The 23,240-nt window shown below is 40.2% G+C and overlaps 1 protein-coding gene across 5 annotated transcripts in view; it reads left to right on the plus strand.

Moving 5' to 3' along the window:
• REPS2 (RALBP1 associated Eps domain containing 2) overlaps positions 1-23,240 on the plus strand; it is a 256,055-nt gene that overhangs the window by 79,583 nt on the left and 153,232 nt on the right. For all 5 annotated transcript variants that reach the window (XM_027835347.1, XM_027835349.1, XM_027835351.1 and 2 more), the window contains exons 3-4: positions 4,033-4,181; positions 6,524-6,647. In XM_027835347.1, the coding sequence (XP_027691148.1) occupies positions 4,033-4,181; positions 6,524-6,647 (273 nt within the window). The remainder of the gene's footprint in view (positions 1-4,032; positions 4,182-6,523; positions 6,648-23,240) is intronic.

Here is a 23,240-nt window from a genome sequence, read left to right on the forward strand (position 1 = left end):
CCTCCCATGTTCTCTCAGCTGAGAGCTGTGCATCACATTTTAAAGGAAAAAATGAGGGCATTAGCTACAAGTTCCCTCTTTCCCCCTGTTCCTCATCTCTTATCACTCAAGTGCCTTCTGCAACTTTCTCCACCTTCACCCCTGTTTCACATGATGAAGTGGCCTCATTCTTTACCAAGGCTAACCCCTCTATCTGCTCAAGCAATCCCATTCATCCCGTCTCCTCCAACAATTGCACCCTCTGTCACTTCCACTCTGTGACAATCTCTCCCTGTGTACTGGCTCCTTTCCTAAGGCCTACAAACATGCCCAGGTCTTACCCATTCTGGAAAAACTCTCATCTGATCCTTCCATCCCTGCCAACTTGTACTGTGTCTTTTCTGCCCTTTGGAGCTAACCTTGAAAAGGCTGTCTACAATAGGAGCTTCCACCTTTTCTCTTCTAATTCCCTTCTCAATCTCTTACAATCTGGCATCTGACTTTATCATTACACTGAAATTCTTCCCTCTGAAGTTACTAACTATCTCTTACTTGCTCAATCCAGAGGCCTTTTCTCAATTCTCATTCTCCTTAACCTCTCTGCAGCCTTTGACATTGTTGATCATTTACTGTCCTTCTTGATACTCTCTCCTCTCCAGGTTTTCTCCTGGTTGTTGTGAGGATCAAATGAGGTAATGCCAAATATAATAGGACAGCCCATGGAGTCATTGACTTAAAGTTGGAAGGGAAACAAGCAAGGGAAAAGGACAAGCACTTATTAATCACCTACTGAGTGCCAGATGCTGTGCTAAGTGCTTTGCAAATATCTCATTTGATCCTCACAACAACTAGCAAGTTATATGAGGCCACATTTGAAGTGAGATCTTCCTGACTCGAGGCCACCAGTAGCTTCTAATAAAATGGGAAATATTGGTTGGAGCCAGATAATGAAAAAGTTTAAATGTCAAACAAAGGAATTGGTGTTTGATGTTATTTGGAGGCTCTGTCATGCAGTGGCCTGTCAGTGGAGCAGATGGAGTATAAATCCAGTGTCAGCCACTAACTAGCTGTGTGATCCTGGGCAAGTTACAGCTTCTTTGCACTTGAGTTTCCTCATCAGTAAAGTGAGAGAATTAGATTCGTTGACCTCTGAAATACCTTTCAACTCAAAATCTTTGATTCTAGAGGTAACAGGGAGATAATGGAGTTTTTTTTTTGGCATAGTCAGATATGTGCTTTAAGGATATCTTTGGCAGCTATGTGGAAGATGAACTGGAGAGGGGAAGGATAAAGCTGTAAGAGGGATCAGTTAAAAGACTGTTGGAATACTACAGGTGAGGAGTAATGAGGGCCTGAACTATGATGGTAGCTGCATGAGTAGAAAGAAGGAGTTGGATGCATGAGAGGTTGTGGATATAGAATGGATAAGACTTGTCAATCATTTGGGTATATAGGGTAGGAGAGAATGAGTCAAGAATATTGCTAAGAGGGGCAGTTAGGTGGCACAGTGGATAGAGTACTGGCCTTGGAGTCAGAAGGACTTTAGAGAAAAGGTGATAATTTTTTTTAAAAAAGATATTTTGATTTTGAGATGCCTATACAGCATTCCGGTCAAAATATTCAGTAGACAATTTATAATGTGAGACTGGATCTCAAGAGAGCTTATGGGGCGGTACATTTAGATCTGAGAGTTGTCTGCATAGGGATAATAATTAAACCCAAGGGAGCGGATGAGTTCAAATATCAGGAGAGAAGAGATTCTTAAGACAGAACCTTGGTGAATGCCCACATTAAAGGGGCAGGATATGGATGATGATCTGGCAAAAGTGACTGAGGAGTGGTAAGACAGATAGGAAGAGAACCAGGAGAGGGCCAATGTCATGAAAACCTAGAGGAGACAGTATCCAGGAGGACCAGTATCAGAGAAAGCCATCCACTTCAGAGAAAGAACTGATAAATAGAAGTATTCATAGTATTTTTTGGGGTGTGTGTGTGTGTGTGTGTGTGTGTGTGTGTGTTGGGGGCAGGCAGATAACTGTGTCGTACATAGGCACGCATGCGTGCACATGCATCTGTCTGTCAATCTGTGTCAAACAATGGCCTTTAGTATGGACTGAGGAGAGAGGGAGATAGTTTGGAACTTAAAATGTAACACAAAATAAATTAAAAAAAGAAAATATGATTGAGAGAACAGCAGATCGAGCAATTAAAGGATCACTGGTACATTTGGAGAGAACAATTTCAGTAGAATGATTAAGTCAGATTTGCAAAGGGCTAACAAGAGGGAGAGGAGTGGACATGGAGACAGTGAGTATAGATACCTTTTTAAAGGAATTTTTAGAAAGTGTTTTAATCCAGGAGGAGAACTAGATTAGATTCAGAGGATCTTCTGTAGTTAGTATACCCTGAGCCACTTCGTTACAAATTAGACTGAGGCAAAGCCCCTTCTGAAAGCAGAAACCTAGAATTTCTTTTTATGTGCTGGCCTTCTGAGATACTGGCTTTTTTTTTTTTAAGCACCTAACTGTCATGAGTTTTTAAGTGTTGCTGGTTGGTAAGGAAACATTTGGAAATGGCTTCTTTCTTCTCTATAAGGAAGGTCAGTGTCATATCAGGTTGGTTACTCTTGTTTGTATCCTATTTAGGATACTCATGGGAGTATTTCCTTTGGGTTCTTGGGTGATGATTTACCCAGGGATTGTTTGTTGCTGGCTCCTCTGGATCAAGTGAGATAGAGATGCATACCTCCTATGGGTGTAGTAACTGGAAAGAGACCTGATATGGATGGTAGAAAACCAGGGAATCTATTTACCCTTGGGCTGCCTGCATCCTGTTTTCTCTCACTGAGATGTTTTCTGGCTTTCTCACAGCACCAATCATTGGAGATGCAGCTGCGTTTTTGGAAGGGAAAACTGGTGGAGGGCAAAGTGACATTTATTTGTCTTGTCTTTAACAATGATACAGATGCAAATGATTATGGGTAATCTCTAATATTACATCCATTTTAGATTTCTTTGTGTCATATGATTGTTGCACTGATTTGGGAGAGAGTATGATTCACTCTGCCAAGAACCAAGAGTGTACATGAGTATTATGAGCTTTTCCAGAGCTATTTTGTATTTTTGAAAGACACATAGTTATAACAAAATAGTCTCTTGTAGATTGTGTGTAAAGAAATGAGGGCTGTAGCCAATGATTTTGACAGTGGAAACTCTATGGGCTTTGGATTGATTTAGATAACTATATCATTTTCATCTTTGAGTTATGAGAGCAAGATGGAAAGTACAGAATGAAGATTCCCTGCAGAATTGCACCAGATGAATTTGGAGCCTCAGGGCTTATGGATGATGATGTTAACAGTTGGCATTTATGTAGCACTTTATCATTTACAAAATCTTTTTTATATGTATTATCTCATTCTGGGCTCATGACTGTCCTGTGAGGATGAGTACCAGCACTGTTATTGTGCTTCTTTTTCGGATGAGGAAACTGAGGCTCATTGAGTTCAAGTGACATATCCATGGTCACACAGACAGCACAAATCAGGTGTAGACTTTGAACTTCAGTCTTCCTGACTGGACTTGATCCATTCTTATTTGTTTATTTAAATGTTTGTTTTTGTTAATGGTTAACACATTTTTAGAATAAAAAAATTCATACACATAGAGACAGAATTGCATGGGATTATCATTCCTAAGGTGACTGTGTTATAAAAATGTGCCAGTGGTTAGATCTGTATAGGACCATATCTCAAGCCATAGTGTTGAACTAAGGGATGAAGTGGGAGGCTGTTCTGAAAGCTGAATTTGTTCTGTGAAGAAGCAACTGCAATTTTAAAAATGTCACAGAAAATACTCTTCATGTAATCATAACATATTTCTATGATGACCTCATAATATTCCTCTTTCTGGAAGAAAATCATAGGTTTGAATTTATTTTTCGAAGTTTTGGAGTTTTCCCTCTAAGATGATTCATTTTTGAGACGTTGAATGCCCCTTTTCAATGAGTTCTTAACATTGTCTCACTTGAGGTTATCTGGTTCTGTTCCTAAAGAATTGCCTCTGCCTCGATTTATGGCACTGAAAAATGACAGCGAAATAAGATACAGCAATCCAGTGGAGTTTCATGGAATGAAGTGTCAGATTCCATATGTAACCATGGAAAAGAATTCCTTCAAGAGAGTGGATGATGGGGAGAAACAGGTAAAAAAAATCTATTTAAGGATAGATACATGCACACACATACACACACACACATGCAATACATATATATGTATATATGTATATGTGTATCTATATATCTGCTTATATATTACATTGTTAGTGAATCATTTTAGTCATGTCTGACTCTTTGTGACCCCATTTGGGGTTTTCTCGACAGAGATTCTGGAATGGTTTGTCGTTTCCTTCTCCAGTTCATTTTCCAGATGAGGAAACTGAGGTTAACAGGGTTAAGTGTCTTGCCCAGGGTCACACAGCTAGTAAGTGTCTGAGGCTAGATTTGAACTCACAAAGGTAAGTTTTCCTGACTTCAGACCCAGTATTCTGTCCCCTGTGCCGGTGAGCCACTTAGCTGCCTATTCATATATTATATATAATATATCACACACACACACACACACATGCACACACACAGAGAATTGCATGAAATTAGAAAGTCATTCCTAATATATATTGCATATGTATTCCTAATATATATTCTTAAGATGTAATGTATGTATACGTGTGCTAATATAGATATATATATTTATATATCTATGTATCTATTTATCTATCTAATATAAAAGAGTATGAGAGGCATCATGACATATGGCCTTGGAATCAAGATGGCCTGGGTTCATGTCCTTACTGACACAGTCTGGTTATGTGATGAAGTGGGTAAGCCATTTGATCTGCTAGTGCCCTAGGCCACTCTCTCAGAAGATGAATTGCAGAGAAGGAGCTGGCTTGCCCAGGCAGAAGTACAAATTCCCCATACCAAAGAATGTGCTAGCCTACTCTTTATCTTCAGGGAGATTCTACAGCAATGCCCTGCCACCATCACAGCTTCTATTGCCCTAGAATTAGTTGTATAGAAAGGCAACTCTGGCCTCTCCCTTTCTTCCCAATCTCTATCCTCCCACCCATTTAAGAGACCCCATTTTATACCTGGGATGAAATCTCCCCAGGAGAATTATGAACAAAAATTCACATAAATGATATTGGTAGGTTTGTTGTCTTTCAGTTGTTTCTCACTCTTCGTGACCTCATTTGGGGTTTTCTTGGCAAAGATACTGGAGTGCTTTGCCATTTCCTTCTCCAGCTCATTTTATAGATGAGGAAACCGAAGCAAACAGGGTTAAGTGACTTGTCCAGAGTCATACAGGTAGTAAGTGTCTGAGGCCATATTTGAACCCAGGAAGATGAGTCTTTCTGACTCCAGGTCCAGCACTCTATCCACTCTGCCACCTAGCTGCCCAATGGTAGGTGTTGGAGGTAAAGCAAAGAACCCATAGATCCTTCATTATCAACTCTGCAGGAGGGTGAAGTCATAGAATTTATTTTTATTTCTTAAAATTTAATGATGTTTTGTTCTAGACACTATTGCCATTTCCCAGTACACCATCCTGTCCCCTTTTAAGAAAACAGCTAACAAAATCAACTGATGGAGCGACTTTGTCAATTTATACAACATTTTTCATTCATCGTCCTCTTTCCCATCTTTACTGAGAGCATGAAGATAAATTTTACCATTTTGGTCATTGCAGGGATAGATTGGACTAGATGGCTTCTGAGGGTCATTCCAACTCTAAATTAATGTTTGAATCCTCACTCCCACTATCTTTCTGGTGGGGATGTAAAAAAGGAGCACCCTTCTATTAGCTCTCTCTGTCTTTCTCTATGTTTTTCTGAATCTGTCTCTTTTTCCCCTCCTTTCCTAATAATAATTCATGTTTATGCATTGATGTAAATGCTTTCCTACAACATGCTTTCCTACACTCCACATTGCTTAAAATAATTTATGAATCTCAAGGCAGAAAACAAAATTGTGTAAGCTAACTTGTCCTATATAAGCCAACTAGCATGGCAGGTGTTTTTATGAACTTCAAGTTTAGTGGGTTGAAGGTGCTTTGTGAATTTGATTTTGTTGATGTCTATAAATATAAGAATTTCATCCACAGAGTCTTTAGAGTAGACTTTGTAGAAATCTTTATCAATAAGTAAAAATTGAACTTATCCAGGAGAAAATTCAAATTGAGTTCTATGATTACAGTTTCATGTGATTAATGACTTTTCATTTTCCAAAGAAAAATATCATATGATTAAGAGGTATAGCCTCATTTGAATAGTCTAACTACCTCCTGGCAAGTCTTTGCTTTCTGGCAGATGTTTAAAACAGCATATATTTATATCAAACTCCTTTTCATTTTAAAAGACAGTTTCCCATTTGTAATACTAGCTAAGTCATTTCATTATTTCTCTGTTACACATCTTAGCTGCAAACTGGAATGTTCTGTTTTGTCAGTTGTCACTACTAAATCCTATTTTTGGTTCTTTTGCAACAGGACACGATGTCTCCCACAATGTCACCAATTAGTTCTCCTCCTTCTTCTCCATCCAATTACCAAAGGGTACCTTTGACCTATGGTTATGGCAAATTGAGGAGTGGGATGGATCAGATACATGCTGGTAAGATGACATTTGGAGCACCAATGTCCTATTGCCTGCCTTAGTCCATGATCCTTGATCTAAAATGCTTTTAAGAAACCAGCCCACCAATATTCTAGATTTAATGACAGCTGTCTTTAGAAATATGAATCAATAATTGAATTTTGTTGAGGGGGTTGTTTTTCTGTCCTAACATTGAATATAGTATAACAATGCTTTCTTGTTTTATGTCCTATACATTGTTGTTTTAATTTGTAAGCAACTGTTTATAGACATTTTTAGATTTGTATAGCATCTGGAGTGTTGTGGTCAGTCCTGGAATCACAGTTTAAGAATATTGACAGACTGGAGGATGTCTAGAGGAGGACAGTCAGGATACTGAGAGTATGGGAGGCTGTGATATGTGAGGACTTGGTGAAGGAGCTGGGGAGGCTTAGTCTGGAGCAGACTTGAGAGTGGGAGAGAACCAGGACTAGAAATGTTAAATAAAGGTTACAGAGAAACAGATTTTTAACTTGTAGGGAAAAACTTCCTGATGATTAGAGCTGTCCAAAATGGAATGTGTTGTCTCAAGAGGCAAGTGGACATTGGAAGTTTTCAAGTGGAGACTTTCTGACTTATTTTTTATTTATAGGATTTATAGATGGGAGTCCTGTTTAGATATGTTTAGATACTGATAAGGAAGGCAAGACCCTTGACCTTTTACCCAAATGAATTTGGGTGTCTGCTTCTTGAGGGGAGGTGACAAATAGACTGATCTAGGAGAAGCCCATTATCTCAAGTACCACTTAAAGCCACTTTAGGAGACAATTAGATTCAAGTAGGCTGGTCAGTGAAATACAGAAACTAACCTGGGACCCCCAGGAAGCTTAAAACTCTGAACTTCTGTCCCTGGTTACCTCATCTCCCCACCCACAGTGGATTTTCCCCTATAAGCCTCTCCTGGCTAGTGGGAGTCCCCATTTAGCCTGCTAAATGTAGTCTCCCTTGGGAGGTGGCTGCCTCCTCTCCCTCGGGGCTGTTCCCTCTTCCTGGCAGGGCTGTCTCTCTTAAGGAGAGCCCCTCTCTCTTAAGCTGGGGTTTCCTTTAAGCTGTGTCTCCATTTAAAGGGTGGAAGAGTCTGCTTGGTATGTGTATTATCCACAGTAAATGCCTTTACTTGATTTGGAGACAACCTGAGCGAATTCTTTTGAGATGACCTTGCACCCCAACAATTTGGGGTGCCCCTGAACCTCAACAATAGGTCTAGATAACCTCTTCCAAGACTGAGATTCTATGACTTAGTGATACAGAATGTAGAAAGTTAAACACAAAGGAACATGATTCATGACATTATAGATCTAAATTTTAAAAAAATTAATTTTTATTACTTTTATTGAATGTTAAAATGCAGTTAAATTTGGACCACTAAACAGGATAATGATCCACCAGATTACCACTTTTGGTTATCTCCAGTTTATCCTGTATATTTTGTTGTTGTTGTTGTTGTTGTTGTTAGTTCTTTCAGATGTGTCTGACTTAATGTGACCCCATTTGAGTTTTTCTCATCAAAGATACTAGAATGGTTTGCCATTTCCTTCTCTGGCTCATTTTCCAGATGAGGAAACTGAGGCAAATAGGATTAAGGGACTTGCTCAGGGTCATACAGCTAGTGTCTGAGGCCAGATCTGAAATGAGGAAGATGAGTCTTCTTGACTCCAGGCCTGGCACTCTAGATATCCTTTTTATACTTCTACATAATTGTTTGCATGTTGTCTTCCTATTAGATGTGAGCTCCTTGAGAGCAGGGACTCTTTTTCTCCTTTCTTTGTATCCCTGACACTTAGCACAGTGTCTGGCACACAGTAGGAGTTTAATGAATGTTTGTTGACTGACTACCAGATTTTATAATTGCTTATATCATTAATATAAATATTTAACCACAGCAATTTGGGACCAAGAATAATGTTGAGAACACCTTTCTTAATTCCCACTGGCATCATCCTAGTGCAGAATCTCATTACTACCTACATCCTCATTATTAGCCACCTGGTTTATTGCAGTAGCCTCTTAATGGGTCCTCTACTTCTCTAGTCCTCTAACTACTACCTGTATATAATCTTTTTTTTGCATATGAACCTTTGATGAGTGTTACATTGGGAGGGTGTGGTGACTAGCAATGGTCTTCTCAGCCCTCTCCTCCTAGCTTCCTTTATCTCTGGGGATCTAATCAGCCACACCTTATTATAATAATTAGTACATTCTTTAGCCTAAGGGTAATATAATAAGGGTAATATAATCTTCATCCATAGGACTTCTGCTCTACAGCTTAATGGAGTTTATATAGACAAAAAGTTATTTGTAAGATCACAATCTATCCAGAGCCCCCAGTTAGAAAAATCTTTATTATTGGAACAGAGATTTGCCTCTCTACCTTAATTTAAATTTATCCCTTTATCTTAATCCAGACAATCAACAAAAGAATCAATAAGGCTTTGATTTTTAGTTTGTCCCTACTAGTATAAATGCTCGCAATGAAAACTGAACAATCTCATGAGCTGGCTCCAGCACTCTGTGGTCCAGCTAACCTGGCTTATTCTTTGCCATCTGAACACACTTTGTTCTGCGCAACCTTCATGCTTTTCTTCAGATCATTCTCTGTGTCCGGAATGCCTTCTGTCCTCCTCTTCACCGGTTTAATTCCTACCCACTCTTTAAAGCCCAATGCAAATGGTGCCTCCTCCATATTCTTCCCCAATCTAATTGTTTTGTAATGACTTTTCCCTTATGACATCACAAAACACTTTATTTTGCTCCTAGAATATTAATTATGTCATACTGAAGAGGTCTAGAGTTTTAGGGGTGCTGGGACCCCGAGATCATGACACACAGGTCATGCCAAAAAGAATTCGACCCAAGCCTTCTTTCAGCCAAAGACAAGGTTTATTAAGGATCCGCCATATTAGCCAGACTCTTAAGGAATCTGAGCATCTGTGAGCTATTGGCTAGATTGTAAAAATCTGAGCACCTTAAAATTTGAGACAAGATGGATCTTATATACAGAAAGACTATGGGAGGGATCTAGGAGTGACCAAGTAGTCTAGGATAGAATTGGGCCAAAGGAGAATGGAGCCTAGATAGGATTAAGAGTGGGAAGTGGCCTGGAGCCATAGGGAGGTAACACAATGGAGGGCTAGGCTAGGCCAAGGGTAACAGAATTGGGAGATTGGTTATAGCCACAATGAAAGGCCAGTTAATGGAGTTATGGCCTCTGGGGAATGCCAGAGACCTCCTTGATCAAGTGGGAGAATTCAAGGACAGTCCAAGGATTTTCTAGGGCCCATAGACAAATGGGGCCCAAAATGGGACAAAGGTCTCAGTTTGAGGCCATACCCCATCATTACCTCTGTTCCCCCACTTCATTGTACTATATACTTTCTATTTTATTAGAATGTATAAACTCCATTAGAACAGGTGCAGTGAATTATCTGAACTTTGTTATCTCCTCAGCACCAAGTATAGTGCTCTGTACACAGTGAGTATTTAATAAATCTTTGCTGAGTTTTTAGTAAAGCATTTTGCTGACAGAAGCTAGACATTGGCTTGGCCATACTGTCTATTTTAAATTCTGCTGGTCACGTTAATGGTAAAATTTCAGTTGCTATTGGGGATGGTGGCATTTTGAATAGCCAGGCTCTGTGTCCTTAGCACTTTGTAAATTCTCCTTGGCATCTTTTCCTCTTGGGGTTCTGGGTCGCAGTTTAAAATGTGACCAATCATACTTATTTTAGAATTGAACATGTGTGATCTGCTTTTCTGCTGCGTCAGGATATAACCCAGCATCTGCAGGTTTTTGCTGCACTGAAAAGGAGTGCTGACTTTCAGTGAAAAGGAAAAACATTAACAATTTATGCAAGGTTATGTGAAATAAGACATCCATATCCATACCTTAGCTTTAGGTGTCAGGAGGGACATTCAAGTGGCAATTGAATTATCTTGCAAATGTTACTGCTCCTTGACACATGAAACTGCACATGCTCATGCACAACTCATCCTATTTCTTTCAATTAGTCACTCTTTCCCATCAATTGTTTCATTAACTTTCTAGTCCCTTAGACTCATATGCTTTTTGTAATTTCCTCCTGTTCTCTTCAGTCAGTTCCATCACCAAATTCTACTGACCATTTTTACAATCAATCAATCAATCATTCAACAAACATTTAGTAAGCTATGCACCAGGCACTGTGGCAGACACTAGGGATATAAGGCCAAAAGTTAAACAGCCCCAGCCTTCCAGGTGATGGGGTTGGGATCTGGGCCCCAGAAAGGAAAAACCCTGGACTTTCCCACTTGGCCAAATCTCTGGTGTTCGCCTGAGGCTATAATCCCATTAACTGGCCTTTCATTGTGGCTACACCCAATCTCCCAATTCTGTTAATCCAGCCTGGCCTTCCTTTGTTTTACCTTCCTATGCCATACATACCCCCAGCCATTTCCCACCCTTAATCCTAGCTAGGCTCCAGTCTCCCTTGGCCAAGAGGTCCAGGTCCCAGGAATTCTGTTCACCCCATTTTACTGGCCACTCTCAGGTCCCTCCCACATTCTTTCTGTATATAAGGTCCACCTTGTCTCCATTAAGATGCTGGGATTCTTATAATCTAGCCACTGCTCAGATTCTTAAAATCTAGCCAATAGCTTACTAATGTTCAGACTCCCAATATGTTCTAATAAACCTTGTCTTTGGCTGAAAGAAGGCTTGGGTCGAATTCTTTTGGGCAGGACCCGCGTGTTGTGATATTGGGGTCCCAGTACGCCTGAACCCCTAAACCACATCACAGGCACTTAAAGGTTTCTCAGATTTCTCCCTTTCTGTATTTAAGGCCACCACTCTGGTCTGGTCTCTTCCAGTCTATTAGCCATCTAGCTGGTCTCTCTGCATTTGGTCTTTGCTAGTCCATCCTATACCTAACTATGTGACAAAATGTGACTTTGGGCAGCTCTTGATTATAACTAAAGATCATTAGAGCTAGAGAGGACCTTAGAGATAATGACATTGTGGGATCATAGATCTGAGCTCAGAGGGACCTCAGAGACTATCTAGACTGACCCTGTGGAAGGTGGAGAAAATCATGCAACTATCCCACCTGGGTCCCCTACCGATTCATGTTACATAACCTCAACTGGACCGTCACTGCTGCTAGGCAGTCCTATTATACCTTCCTTATCAACTCACTATCCCACTCTCCATAGTGCCTCTTCTAGATCTTTTCTTTCCTCCTGAAACTTCCCATGAAGTTTCCCCCACCTTCTCGGCTGAAAACCTTGCCTCATATTTTACAGAAAACATTGAGGCCGGTAAGGGTGAACTCCCTCTTCTCTTCTCTTCCTCATCTCCAAATGTCCTCTTAAAAAAAAAAAGTTTTTATTGATGTCTTTGGTTTTTTATATCATCATAGTTATACCCATGATCCCTCCCTTTTTCAGAGAGCCATCCCATATGACAAATATTTTTTAAAGAAAATAAGAAGAAAATCAGCACAACTAGTCAAAACATTGAACAAGTCCAAAAAAACATGAGCAATATGTAACACCATTCAGAAGCTTTTTGCCACTCCCTCTTCCTTCACCTCCTCTCATGTTGAAGTTGCCTCACTTCTTACCAAGGCTAACACATCTGTTTATTCAAGCAAACCCATTCCATCACATCTCTTCCAACAGATTGCCCTCTCTGTCATATTTACTTTTTCACTTATTTTCAATTTCTCCCTGTCTACTGGATCATTTCCTACCGGCTACAAACAGGCACATGGTTCCTATATCCTGAAAAAACCCTCACTTGATCCTTTCATCCTTGCTAACTATCCTCTGATATCTCTGCTGTCATTAGTAGCTAAACAGCTCCTTGAAAAAGCCATCTACAATAGGTGCCTCCATTTTCTCCCTTCTTACTCTTTCTCTTCTTAACCCCTTATGATTCAGCTTTCAACCTTATCGTTCCACCAAAATTGAGCCCTCTAAAGTTACAAACTATTCCTTAGTAGCCAGATCCAATGTCTTTTTCTCAAACCTCATTCTTCTTGACCTATTGGCAGCTTTTGACATTGTGGGTCACGCTTTCCTTCTTGATGCTTTCTCCTCTCTCCGTTTTTGGGATGCTACACTCTACTGTTTCTCCTCTTAGCTATTTGAATTCTTCTTCTGTCTTCTTTGTTGATCTTCTTCCATCTCATATCCTCACACCGTAGGTATCCCTCATAGTTCTGTCCTGGACCCTTTTCTCTTCTCTCTCCATACTATTTCATTTGGTGCATCAGCTCCCATGAATTTAATTACCATCTCTCTGCTGGTGATTCTCAAATCTCTCTTTCCTGCTCCAGCCTCGCTGCTGACTTCCAGTCTTGCCTCTCAGACATCTTGAACTGGATTCCAGCAGACATCTTAATTTCAATATGTTTAAAACAGAACCCCCAAACCCTCCCCCACTCCTTTTTCCCTATTAGTGTACAAGGCATTATTATTCTCCCAGTCCCTCATGCTCCCAGCCCAGGAGTCATCCTGAATTCCTCACTATGTCTCACCCCCAAGTCTGATCTGCTGCCAAGGCCTATCAATTTCACCTTTATAACATCTTTTGAATATACCTCCTTTTCTCCTCTGACACTGCCACACTCTAATACAAGCTCTTATCACCTTGTACCTGCTTGTGCCAGCTGGTGGGTCTGTCTGCCTCAAGTCTCTCCCCACCCCAGTCCATCCACCATTCATTGACCAAAGTGATTTTTCTAAAGCATAGGTTTGATCATGTCACCCCTTGCCCTCCCCTTGGTATACTCCAGGGGCTTCCTATTTCCCCCAGGATCAAATACAAAATTCTCTGTTTGGTATTCAAAACCCTTCATAACCCAGCCCCCTGCTACCTTTCCAGTCTTCTTACACCTTGTTCCTCAACACACCCTCTTCAGTCCACAACACAACCCCTTCTGGCTGTACTATAAACAAGATACTCCATCTCTTGGCTCCAGATATTTTCTCTGGTTGTTGTCCCCCATGCCTAGAACACTCCCCCTCCTTTGCTCGACTACTGACCATCCCCACTAAACTACTTAAATCCCCACCTTCTACAGGAAGCCTTCCCTAATCCTTTTTAATTTTAGTACTTTCCTTTTGTTAATTATCTCCTATTTATCCTATATATAGCTTGCTTTTTATATATTGGTTTGCCTGTTGTCTCCCCATTAGATTGTAAACACCATGGGGGCAGAGACTATGTTTTGCCTTTTTTTGTATCCCTAGAGTTCAGCATAGTGCCTGGCATATATAGGAACTTAATAAAAGTTTATTAATTGATTGATTAATTATAGATGAGGAAGCTGATGCCTAGAAAGATGGTGTGACGCCTTCAAGGAAACGAAAAAAGTGGCTGAATTGGAATTTGAATCTAGGTCTTTTGATTCCAAAATCCTGTGCTTTTCCCACTACTCTATGCTGCCTCTCTACTTAATGAATTCCGTCTTATTACTCATTTTAGCTAAGCACACATTAACATAGACATTAGGTTTTATTTCTATTAAAAAATTCACTGAATAAAAGGGAGCCACTGAACATTTTAGAGCATTGAAAAAACATAGTCAGAAATGTACCTTAGGATTATTTTGGCTAGATGATAGATAGGAGAGGGAACAGACCACAGGCAGGTAGACACATTAGGATCTTAATATAACATGCCAGATAAGAGGTGGCGAGAGTTTAGATGGGTGAAGAGAAAGGGGCAGATAGATGTGAGAACTGATGAGGAGGTAAAATATATGAGATTTGGCAACTGATATACTGTGGTGGGAGGAAAGAATCAGGGATGTCTCTGAGGTGATATATCTGGTGATTGGGAAGATACCCTCAATAGCCTTCTTTGCTAAAGATTAATTGGTTCAGCATTGTCTTTTGCTGATTCCTACTACTAAAAACTCCTTATGAGCCTCTATGATCATCACTGTTCTTCAACAGCAGATTCTAATCTAGTCAAAGGCTGGAGAGAAGTCCCTGATGGTGGCAGACTCCAAATCTACAACACGACTGAAAGCAGTCATGTCACAGAGAGCTGTGAAACTGCATCTGCCAACCTCTCAACTAATACCTTTTTTCTCCTAGGAAGATAGCTAGCTCCTACCCAAAGTACTTATTGTGCTTGGGGCTGGTCCATTCCTAGTGTGCCCTTCTTACACTTGAATATTCTTGCCAGTAAAGAGCCTTGATCAATCAACTAAGTGGTGATTGATTTCTTTCTTTCCAGAGCTCAAACCTGAAATGTGAAGTAAAAGTCTTACTGGATTGGCATAACTGATGCAATATTTTTCTGGTCATTGAATTTGGGAGAATGATGCTATGTGTCTGTGTATGCATAAGCGCTTGTGCTCCCTAACTAGACTTTTGGGGTAGAAACCATATCATTTCTTTCAGAGCCCATCTTAGGGATGACAGTTTCAGTCTCTCCAGAAACCCCTAGATCTGTATTCCTAAGAGTAAGACAGAATCACATCATCCTCTGAGAGGTAAAGGTCAAGGCAATTAAAAAATTAGCCTATTCTATAGTATCTGGCACATTTTCAGAGTCACTAGAACCAAAAGGCCTGGTGATACCAGCAGGGCTTGAACATGGTCCTGTAAGGACATTTCCTGATAAGTAGACATTTTTAAAACACACTAACCCAGTGAAGGAATCAAGAAATTTGGTGGAGTGGAGCCAGGAAGGCGTTGTTTCTGTGGAGAGGTCACATTAATAACTGGAAACAGTCTACCAAGAGAACAGAGGTTTAATGAGGTTATCACATTATTACCTCATCAGTAGGCATGTCTGAGTTAAATTGCAAAGATTGGAGCAAAAGAGCAACTTAGGCCAAATGATTTAAGGAAAAGCTATAAATAAGTAAAAAACTAACCAAATAAATCTATTGATATCTTTTGTCTTTATATAAAATTTGTTTCCAGATATACTTCCCCTCCTCCCCTATCCAGACAGCTGACTCCTGTAACAAAGAATAAAAAGGAAAAAGGAAAAAAAGCAGTTCAGCAAAACTAGACAATATCAATTGAGTCTGACAGTATACACCATGTTCCACATCCATGGTCTGAGCCTTGCCTCTGCTATCTCTCTATACCTTAGAAACTTCTGAGTCTTTCCATTTGTTCCGGAGTTAAACTCTCTTTTATGGGTTGCCTTCCCTAATTAGAATGTGAACTCCATAAGAGCGGAGACTGTCTTGCCTTTTCTGCTTATTTCCCCAGTACTTAGTACAATGCATGGCGCATAGTGAGTTCTAAATAAATATTTCCTCCCTTCTTAGCTTCCTTCCTTCCTCCCTCCCTTCCTTCCTTCCTTCTTTCCTTCCTTCCTTCCTTCCTTCCCACCTTCCTTCCTTCTTTCCTTCCATTCATTCATAGCATCCCACTTCTGCAAGAAGAACAAGGATGTGAATTTTCTCGTCCCTCCTTTGAGACCAACTTGTTCAATATAGTTACAATGGTATTCAGGTTTTTTTTTCTTTTGTCCTTTTCATTTATGTTGTTATATATATTTCTTGATTTTGCTTACTTCACTTTCCATTGATTCATCTTTGTTTCCCCATATTCCAATATTCATCATCTTTATAATTTCTGACATCATGGTAATATTCTATTATATTCACATACTGCCATTTGTTTAGCTGTTTCCCAGTTGATGGGCACCTACTTTGTTTCTAGTTCTTTGTTGTTAACAAAAGTGATCAGCTTACATCTAAACAGCATGATACAATTACAAAGCACTTTATATGCATTATCTTGGTTAATCAATACAGTAGATCTGACTTTGTCTCAGTAAAACTAAATCTCTGAGAATGTCTCTTCATTTGTCATATGTCAGAATGACAACAGAACCTGTCATTTTATTTCTTAACTCCAAATCATTAGATGAGGTGTTCCTAGTCTAGAGGTCACTGATCTAAGAATTATTGCAAAGGGTCAGTGGTGCAGGAGAGTTTGGATAAAGAGCAGCAGAGCCACACAGGGATAGCAGTTAATTAATTAATTTATTTTTAGTTTTCAACATTCACTTCAAAAGATTTTGAGTTCCAAATTTTCTCCCCATCTCTCCACTCCCCCACCCCAAGACAGCGTGCATTCTGAATGCCCCTTCCCCCAATCTGCCCTCCCTTCCATCACCCCCCACCCCCTTCTCTTATTCCCTTCCCCTTCTCTTTTCCTGTAGGGCAGGATAGATTTCTCTACCTCATTGCCTATATATCTTATTTCCCAGTTACATGTAAAAACAATTTTTAACATTTGTTTTTAAAACTTTGGGTTCCAAATTTTCTCCCTTCCTCCCTCCCCATCCACCCCCATTGAGAAGGCAAGCAACTTGATACAGGTTATACATGTGTAGTCATGCAAAACACTTCCATAATAGTCATGTTGTGAAAAACTAACTATATTTCCTTTCATCCTATCCTGCCCCCCATTTATTCAATTCTGTCCTTTGATCCTATCCCTCCCCAAAAGTGTTTCCTTCTGATTACCCCTCCCCCAATCTGCCCTTCCTTCTATCAACACCTCCCCTCTTATCCCTTTCCCCTCTATTTTCCTGTTGGGTAAGATAGATTTCCATACCCAATTGAGTGTGTATGTTATTCCCTTCTTAAGCCAAATCTGATGAGAATAAGATTCACCCATTCCTTCTCACCTCCCCCCCCCCGGTAAAAGCTTTTTCTTGTCTGTTTTATGTGAGATAATTTATCCCATTCTACCTCTCCCTTTCTCCTTCTCTCAGTATAATCCTCTCTCACCCCTTAATTTTATTTTTTAGATATCATCCCTTCATCTTCAACTCACCCTGTGCCCTCTGTCTATATGTGTGTATATATACACACACACATACGTATACATATACACATACATGTACATGTACATGCACATACAATATACACACATGTATACTTATACATATATATATACACATATACATATTTTCCCTCCACTTACCCTAATACTGAGAAAAGTTTTAGGACTTACAGATATCATCTTTCCATGTAGGAATGTAAACAGTTCAACTTTAATAAGTTCCTTATGATTTCTCTTTCCTGTTTACCTTTTCATGCTTTTCTTGAGTCTTGTATTTGAAAGTCAGATTTTCTATTCAGCTCTGGTCTTTTCATCAACAATGCTTGAAAGTCCTCTATTTCATTGAATTTCCATTTTTTCCCCTGAAGAATTATACTCAGTTTTGCTGGGTAAGTGATTCTTGGTTTTAATCCTAGCTCCTTTGTCCTCTGGAATATCGTATTCTAAGACCTCAGATCCCTTAATGTAGAAGCTGCTAAATCTTGTGTTATCCTGATTATGTTTCCACAAACTTGAATTGTTTCTTTCTGACTACTTGCAATATTTTCTCCTTGACCTGGGAACTCTGAAATTTGTCTATAATATTCCTAGGAGTTTTCCTTTGCAGATCTCTTTCAGGAGGTGATCAGAAGATTCTTTCAATGTCTATTTTTCCCTCTGGTTCCAGAATATCAGGGCAGTTTTCCTTGATAATTTCTTGAAAGATGATGTCTAGGCTCTTTTTTTTTTTTTTGGTGAGGCAATTGGGGTTAAGTGACTTGCCCAAGGTCAGACAGCTAGTACATGTCAGGTGTTTGGTCTGAGGCTGGATTTGAACTCAGGTCCTCCTGACTTCAGGGCCGGTGCTGTGTCCACTTCGCCACCTAGCTGCCCTTTAGGCTATTTTTTTGATCATGGCTTTTAGGTAGTCCAATAATTTTTAAACTATCTTTCCTGGGTATGTTTTCCAGGTCAGTTGTTTTCTCAATGAGATATTTCATATTGTCTTCTATTTTTTTATTCTTTTAGTTTTGTTTTATAATTTCTTGATTTCTCATAGAGTCATTTGTTTCCATTTTCTCCATTCTAATTTTTAAGGCAGTATTTTCTTCAATGAACTTTTGGACTTCCTTTTCCATTTGGCCAGTTCTGCTTTTTTAGGCATTCTTCTCCTCATTGGCTTTTTGGACTTATTTGCCATTTGGGTTAGTCTAGTGTTTTTTTTTTTTTTGGTGAGGCAATTGGGGTTAAGTGACTTGCCCAGAGTCACACAGCTAGTGTCAAATGTCTGAGGCCGGATTTGAACTCAGGTCCTCCTGACTACAGGGCCGGTGCTCTATCCACTGCGCCACCTAGCTGCCCCTAGTCTATTTTTTAAGGTGTTATTTTCTTCAGTATTTTTTTGGGTCTTTGTTAGTAAACTGTTGACTTGTTTTTCATAATTTTCTTGCGTCACTCTCATTTCTCTTCCCAATTTTTCCTCTACTTCTCTTACTTGCTTCTCAAAATCCTTTTTGAGCTCTTCCATGGCCTGAGACCAATTCATATTTTTCTTGGAGGCTTTCTGTGTAGGAGGTTTGACTTTGTTGTCTGGTTGTATGTTTTGATCTTCTTTATCACCAAAGTAAGTTTCTATGATCTGAGTTTTTTTGCACTATTTGCTCATGTTTCCAGCCAATTACTTAACTTTTAAACTCTTTGTTAAGGTAGGGGTCTGCTTCCTGTCTGGAGGGTGTACTGTCCCAAGCTTTAGGGATTTTGTGCAGCTATTTTCAGAGATACTTCTAGGGACCTGTAAGTTTTCAGTTTTTTCAAGATGGTATGATCAAAGGAGAGGTGTTTACTCCTTTCCTGGTCTGTGATCTGTTCTATGAGTGACCACAAGCACTCCTTTCAGCCTTGGAACTGTGAGGAGGATTCCTTCTCTACCACCACTACAAGCTCCACCATGCCAGTGGTCCTCCTCACCCCAGGACTGTCACCTAGGACTGCGACCCAGATCCAAGCACAGGCAAAACAAGAGAATCCTGCTTCAGTGCCAGCCAAGAGATCCCTGCAATCCATCTCTCATCAGGTGCTCGATTCCCCCCACAGTCTGTGGGCCAAGAGCTCTGGAAGCAGCTACTGCCCCAGGGCTGCTCTCCTCTCTCACCCAGGTCCAACAGACCTTTCCTACTGACTTTATAAGTTGTCTTTGGTGTTTGTGAGTTGAGAAGTCTGGAAACTGCTCCAACTGCTAGTGATTCAGTCCCCTGAGGCCTGCTCTAGGTTCTCTGAGGCCCCGTCTTTGCCTGTGTGGTCCATGTTGAATTGTGCTCCTCTCCTAGCCTGGTGCAGCAGACCTTTCCCATCAACTATCCAGGTTGTCTTGGGCTGGCAATTTGTTTCACTCTGTCTTTTTGTGGATTCTGCTGCTCTCGAATTTATTTAGAGCTATTTTTTTACAGGTATTTGGAGGGGTTTGGGGGAGAGCTCAAGCTAGTCACTGTTTTTACTCCACCATCTTGACTTTGCCCCCTATACTTGTTTTCCCCTAGGAAAGACAGCAATACTCTCTCTGATTATAACTTATACCTACATAGCACTTATATTATAATTTGTATTATAACTTTATGTGGCTGTCAGTCAGTTGAGCATTTATTAAGCACCTATATGTTCCAGGCACTCTGCTCAGGGCTGTCTTATTGTCCTTTTAGCCTGGCAGATCCTTTGAGGGCAGGGCCCTATTTTTCTCTTTTCTCAGGGCCCTAGCATAAAGTAGGCATTCTGTAATCATTGAATTGAAAAGATACTAACAATCAATTATCCTTTTAGATTTTATTATACTCAACTTAAGGAAATATCTTGCACAGGGTTAGGTTCTAAAGTCAATGCAGGGATCAGTATTAGACTTGTGATTTCTTTGATATAGGGAACTCCCAGCAGGAAGCTTCTTCTGTCAATGCAGGTGGCAGTTTAGAGTCTTAGGGTATTAACTAGAGCAGAGGCATCATATAGCACCAGCAGCTTTATGGGCCAACACTCGCAAGTGCAGCCCAAAGAAGATTAAAATGTAATTGGGAAATTTTTAACAAAATAAATAAAAATACAGTAGAACTTATATAACATTAATATGTGATTTTCTAAGTCAACCTATGGCCTTCAGGGATCCTTATGGATGATTTAGTAACCCTCTGTTTCTGTTTGAGTTTGACTCCATTGGCCTAGATGAGGGGGTGGAGAACCTGCGGCCTCAAGGCCACTTGTAGCCCTCTAGGTCCTCAAGTGTGGCCCTTTGATTGAATCCAAACTCCATGAACAAATCCACTTGATAAAAGGATTTGTTCTGTAAAACTTGGACTTGTAAAACTGGTCCTTGGTTGCACCCAAGGACCTGGAAGGCCACAGGTTTCCCACCCCTGCTAGAGCTGTAACAGGTTAAGTGACTTGCCCAAGATCACACAGCCAGTAGGTGTCAGAGGTACAACTTGAACCCTGGTCTTGCTTACTTTGAGAGTGACTCTCTGTCCTCTGTGCCATAATGCTTCATGTCATGAAAAGTAAAAATCTTGTATAGTCCAAATCCTCCTCTCTTTGAAGCAGGCCTCCAAAGTCAACAGCTCCTGGCACATTGGAACAATGTAGGGAAGGGCAGCCAGATCCATAAACTTTGGCATAAAGATTGGTTCTAAGGGTTAAGTGTGTTGGGCTTGTGTGTAAATGTGTCCTAGGCTTTGGCTGCTGATCCCTACTACTCTCTCCTTTCCTCCTTCCCCCTTTCTTTTGCCCCCCAAAGGGCAAATAAGGGGTCTGCTGTAGGGGAGCAAAAGGACTTGAGAGCACACACATATTTCCCATCTCATGATCTCTTGGGGCATGTGCCCATTGATTGAAATGGCAGTAGAATTGGGGAAATACTTAAATTGTTATTTTTCTGTTAACTGAAAATCTCATTCCCTCTTTGCCCCCATCTCCCCTTACCCCCTTTCTCCTATCCATATGGAAAATAAATGGCAGTCTCGTGTGACTCCACCTTGTACAAAATGTTCTTTGTTGACATATTTCCATTTGAAACTCCCTTCCGTTAATGTACTAATTTCCCTTTTAATAATCTGATAGTCAAAGTTAAGTTAAATGTTTAAATTCTAGAAGGGAGGTGAGATCACTTATGCCTGGTTCTTTGATTTGCTCCTTGTTTAGTTCCAGACCCTTTTACCAGTTCTTATATTTGCAGCTCTTCAATGGACCTTCTAAATGCAAGATCTTTTAGTGACCTTCCCCATCCTGTCCCTTACTCTTCATGCAAAACTTTGTTTTGTGTTTATTTAATGCAGTTGCCAGGAGGTAGCTAGGTGGTTCAGTGGATTGAGCACTGGGCCTGGGGTCAAGAAGACCTGAGTTCGAATTTGACCTTAGACATGTACTAGTTGTGTGACCCTGGACAAGTCATTTAACCTCTGTTTTGCCTTAATCCACTGGAGAAGGAAATGGCAAACCACTCTGGTATCTTTGCCAAGAAAATCCCATGGACAGTATCCATGATGACACAAAGAGTCAGACAAGACTGAACAACAGCAACAAATGTAGTTGCCATGTATTATTGTATAGTATAATTATCAGAGTTTGTTTCTTATTTGCCTGCAAGATCATAAGATTCATGAGATCACATATTGTGTTGTATCCAAACTTTGTTCTTCTTTTAGAACCTAGCATAATAAATGTTTAACAAGTACTTATTGAACCGAATTCAAGGAAATTAATAATTGATAGATTTTTTTTGTTGTTGTTGTTCAGTCACGTCAGATTCTTTGTGACCTCATTTGGGGTTTTCTTGGCAAAGATACTGGAGTGGTTTGCCATTGTCTTCTCCAGCCCATTTTACAGATGAAGAAATTGAGGCAAAAAGGGTTAAGTGATTTGCCCAGGGTCACACAGCTAGTCAGTGTCTGAGGCCAGATTTGAACTCAAGACTCCAGGCCCAGTGCTTTATCTACTGTGCTGCCTAGCTGCCAATTTTTTTTTGTAGTATGTTGCTTTACTTTGATTAGCCAGCATCAGTGTAGAATGTGGTCATAATCTAAACATAGAATATCAGGTTAGAGCTGGAAGAAACCTTAGAAATCATCTAGTCCATCCCCCTCATTTTATAAGTAAGGACACAGAATTTAGCCAGTATGTGTCAGAAGTGGAAATTAAACCCAAGTCATTCGGATTCCAAATCCAGTAATGTTCACTATGCCATGGTTCCTCTCTTTATAACAGAACCATACTATCCTCAGAGACTATTTGGTGGTATTGCCTTATTAGCGAAGCTTCCTTGTAACAATGTACTTTAGGCACTTTCAGCCATCAAACCACTTAGAGTATCAGTTTTCTCTCCTATGGCTCCGTTCACCTGTAATTTTCTTGACAAATGTGCCCCTTCCCAAGCCACCACTGTGCCATCCTGAGGGAAGGGACTCTTTATAGTTGTATCTTCTGTTCTTAACGCAGTAGTTGGCATATAGTATCTTGTTATTTAGTCGTTTTTCAGTTGGGTTCAACTCTTTGTGACCTCATTTGGGGTTTTCTTGGCAAAGATACTGGAGTGGTTTGCCATTTCCTTCTCCAGCTCATTTTATAGGTGAGGAAACTGAGGCAGACAGGATTAAGTAACTTACCCAGGGTCACACAGCTAGTAAGTGTTTGAGGCCAGATTTGAACTCAGGAAGATGAGTCTTCCTGACTCCAGGCTTAGGGCTCTATCCATTGTACCACTTTAGTGAGTGCCTAGTAAGTGCTTTTTCATTCATTCATTGGAAGGGGTTC

Source organism: Vombatus ursinus, unplaced genomic scaffold (assembly GCF_900497805.2).
Source record: "Vombatus ursinus unplaced genomic scaffold, bare-nosed wombat genome assembly UNPS02014814.1, whole genome shotgun sequence".
NCBI classification, from domain to species: Eukaryota; Metazoa; Chordata; class Mammalia; order Diprotodontia; family Vombatidae; genus Vombatus; species Vombatus ursinus.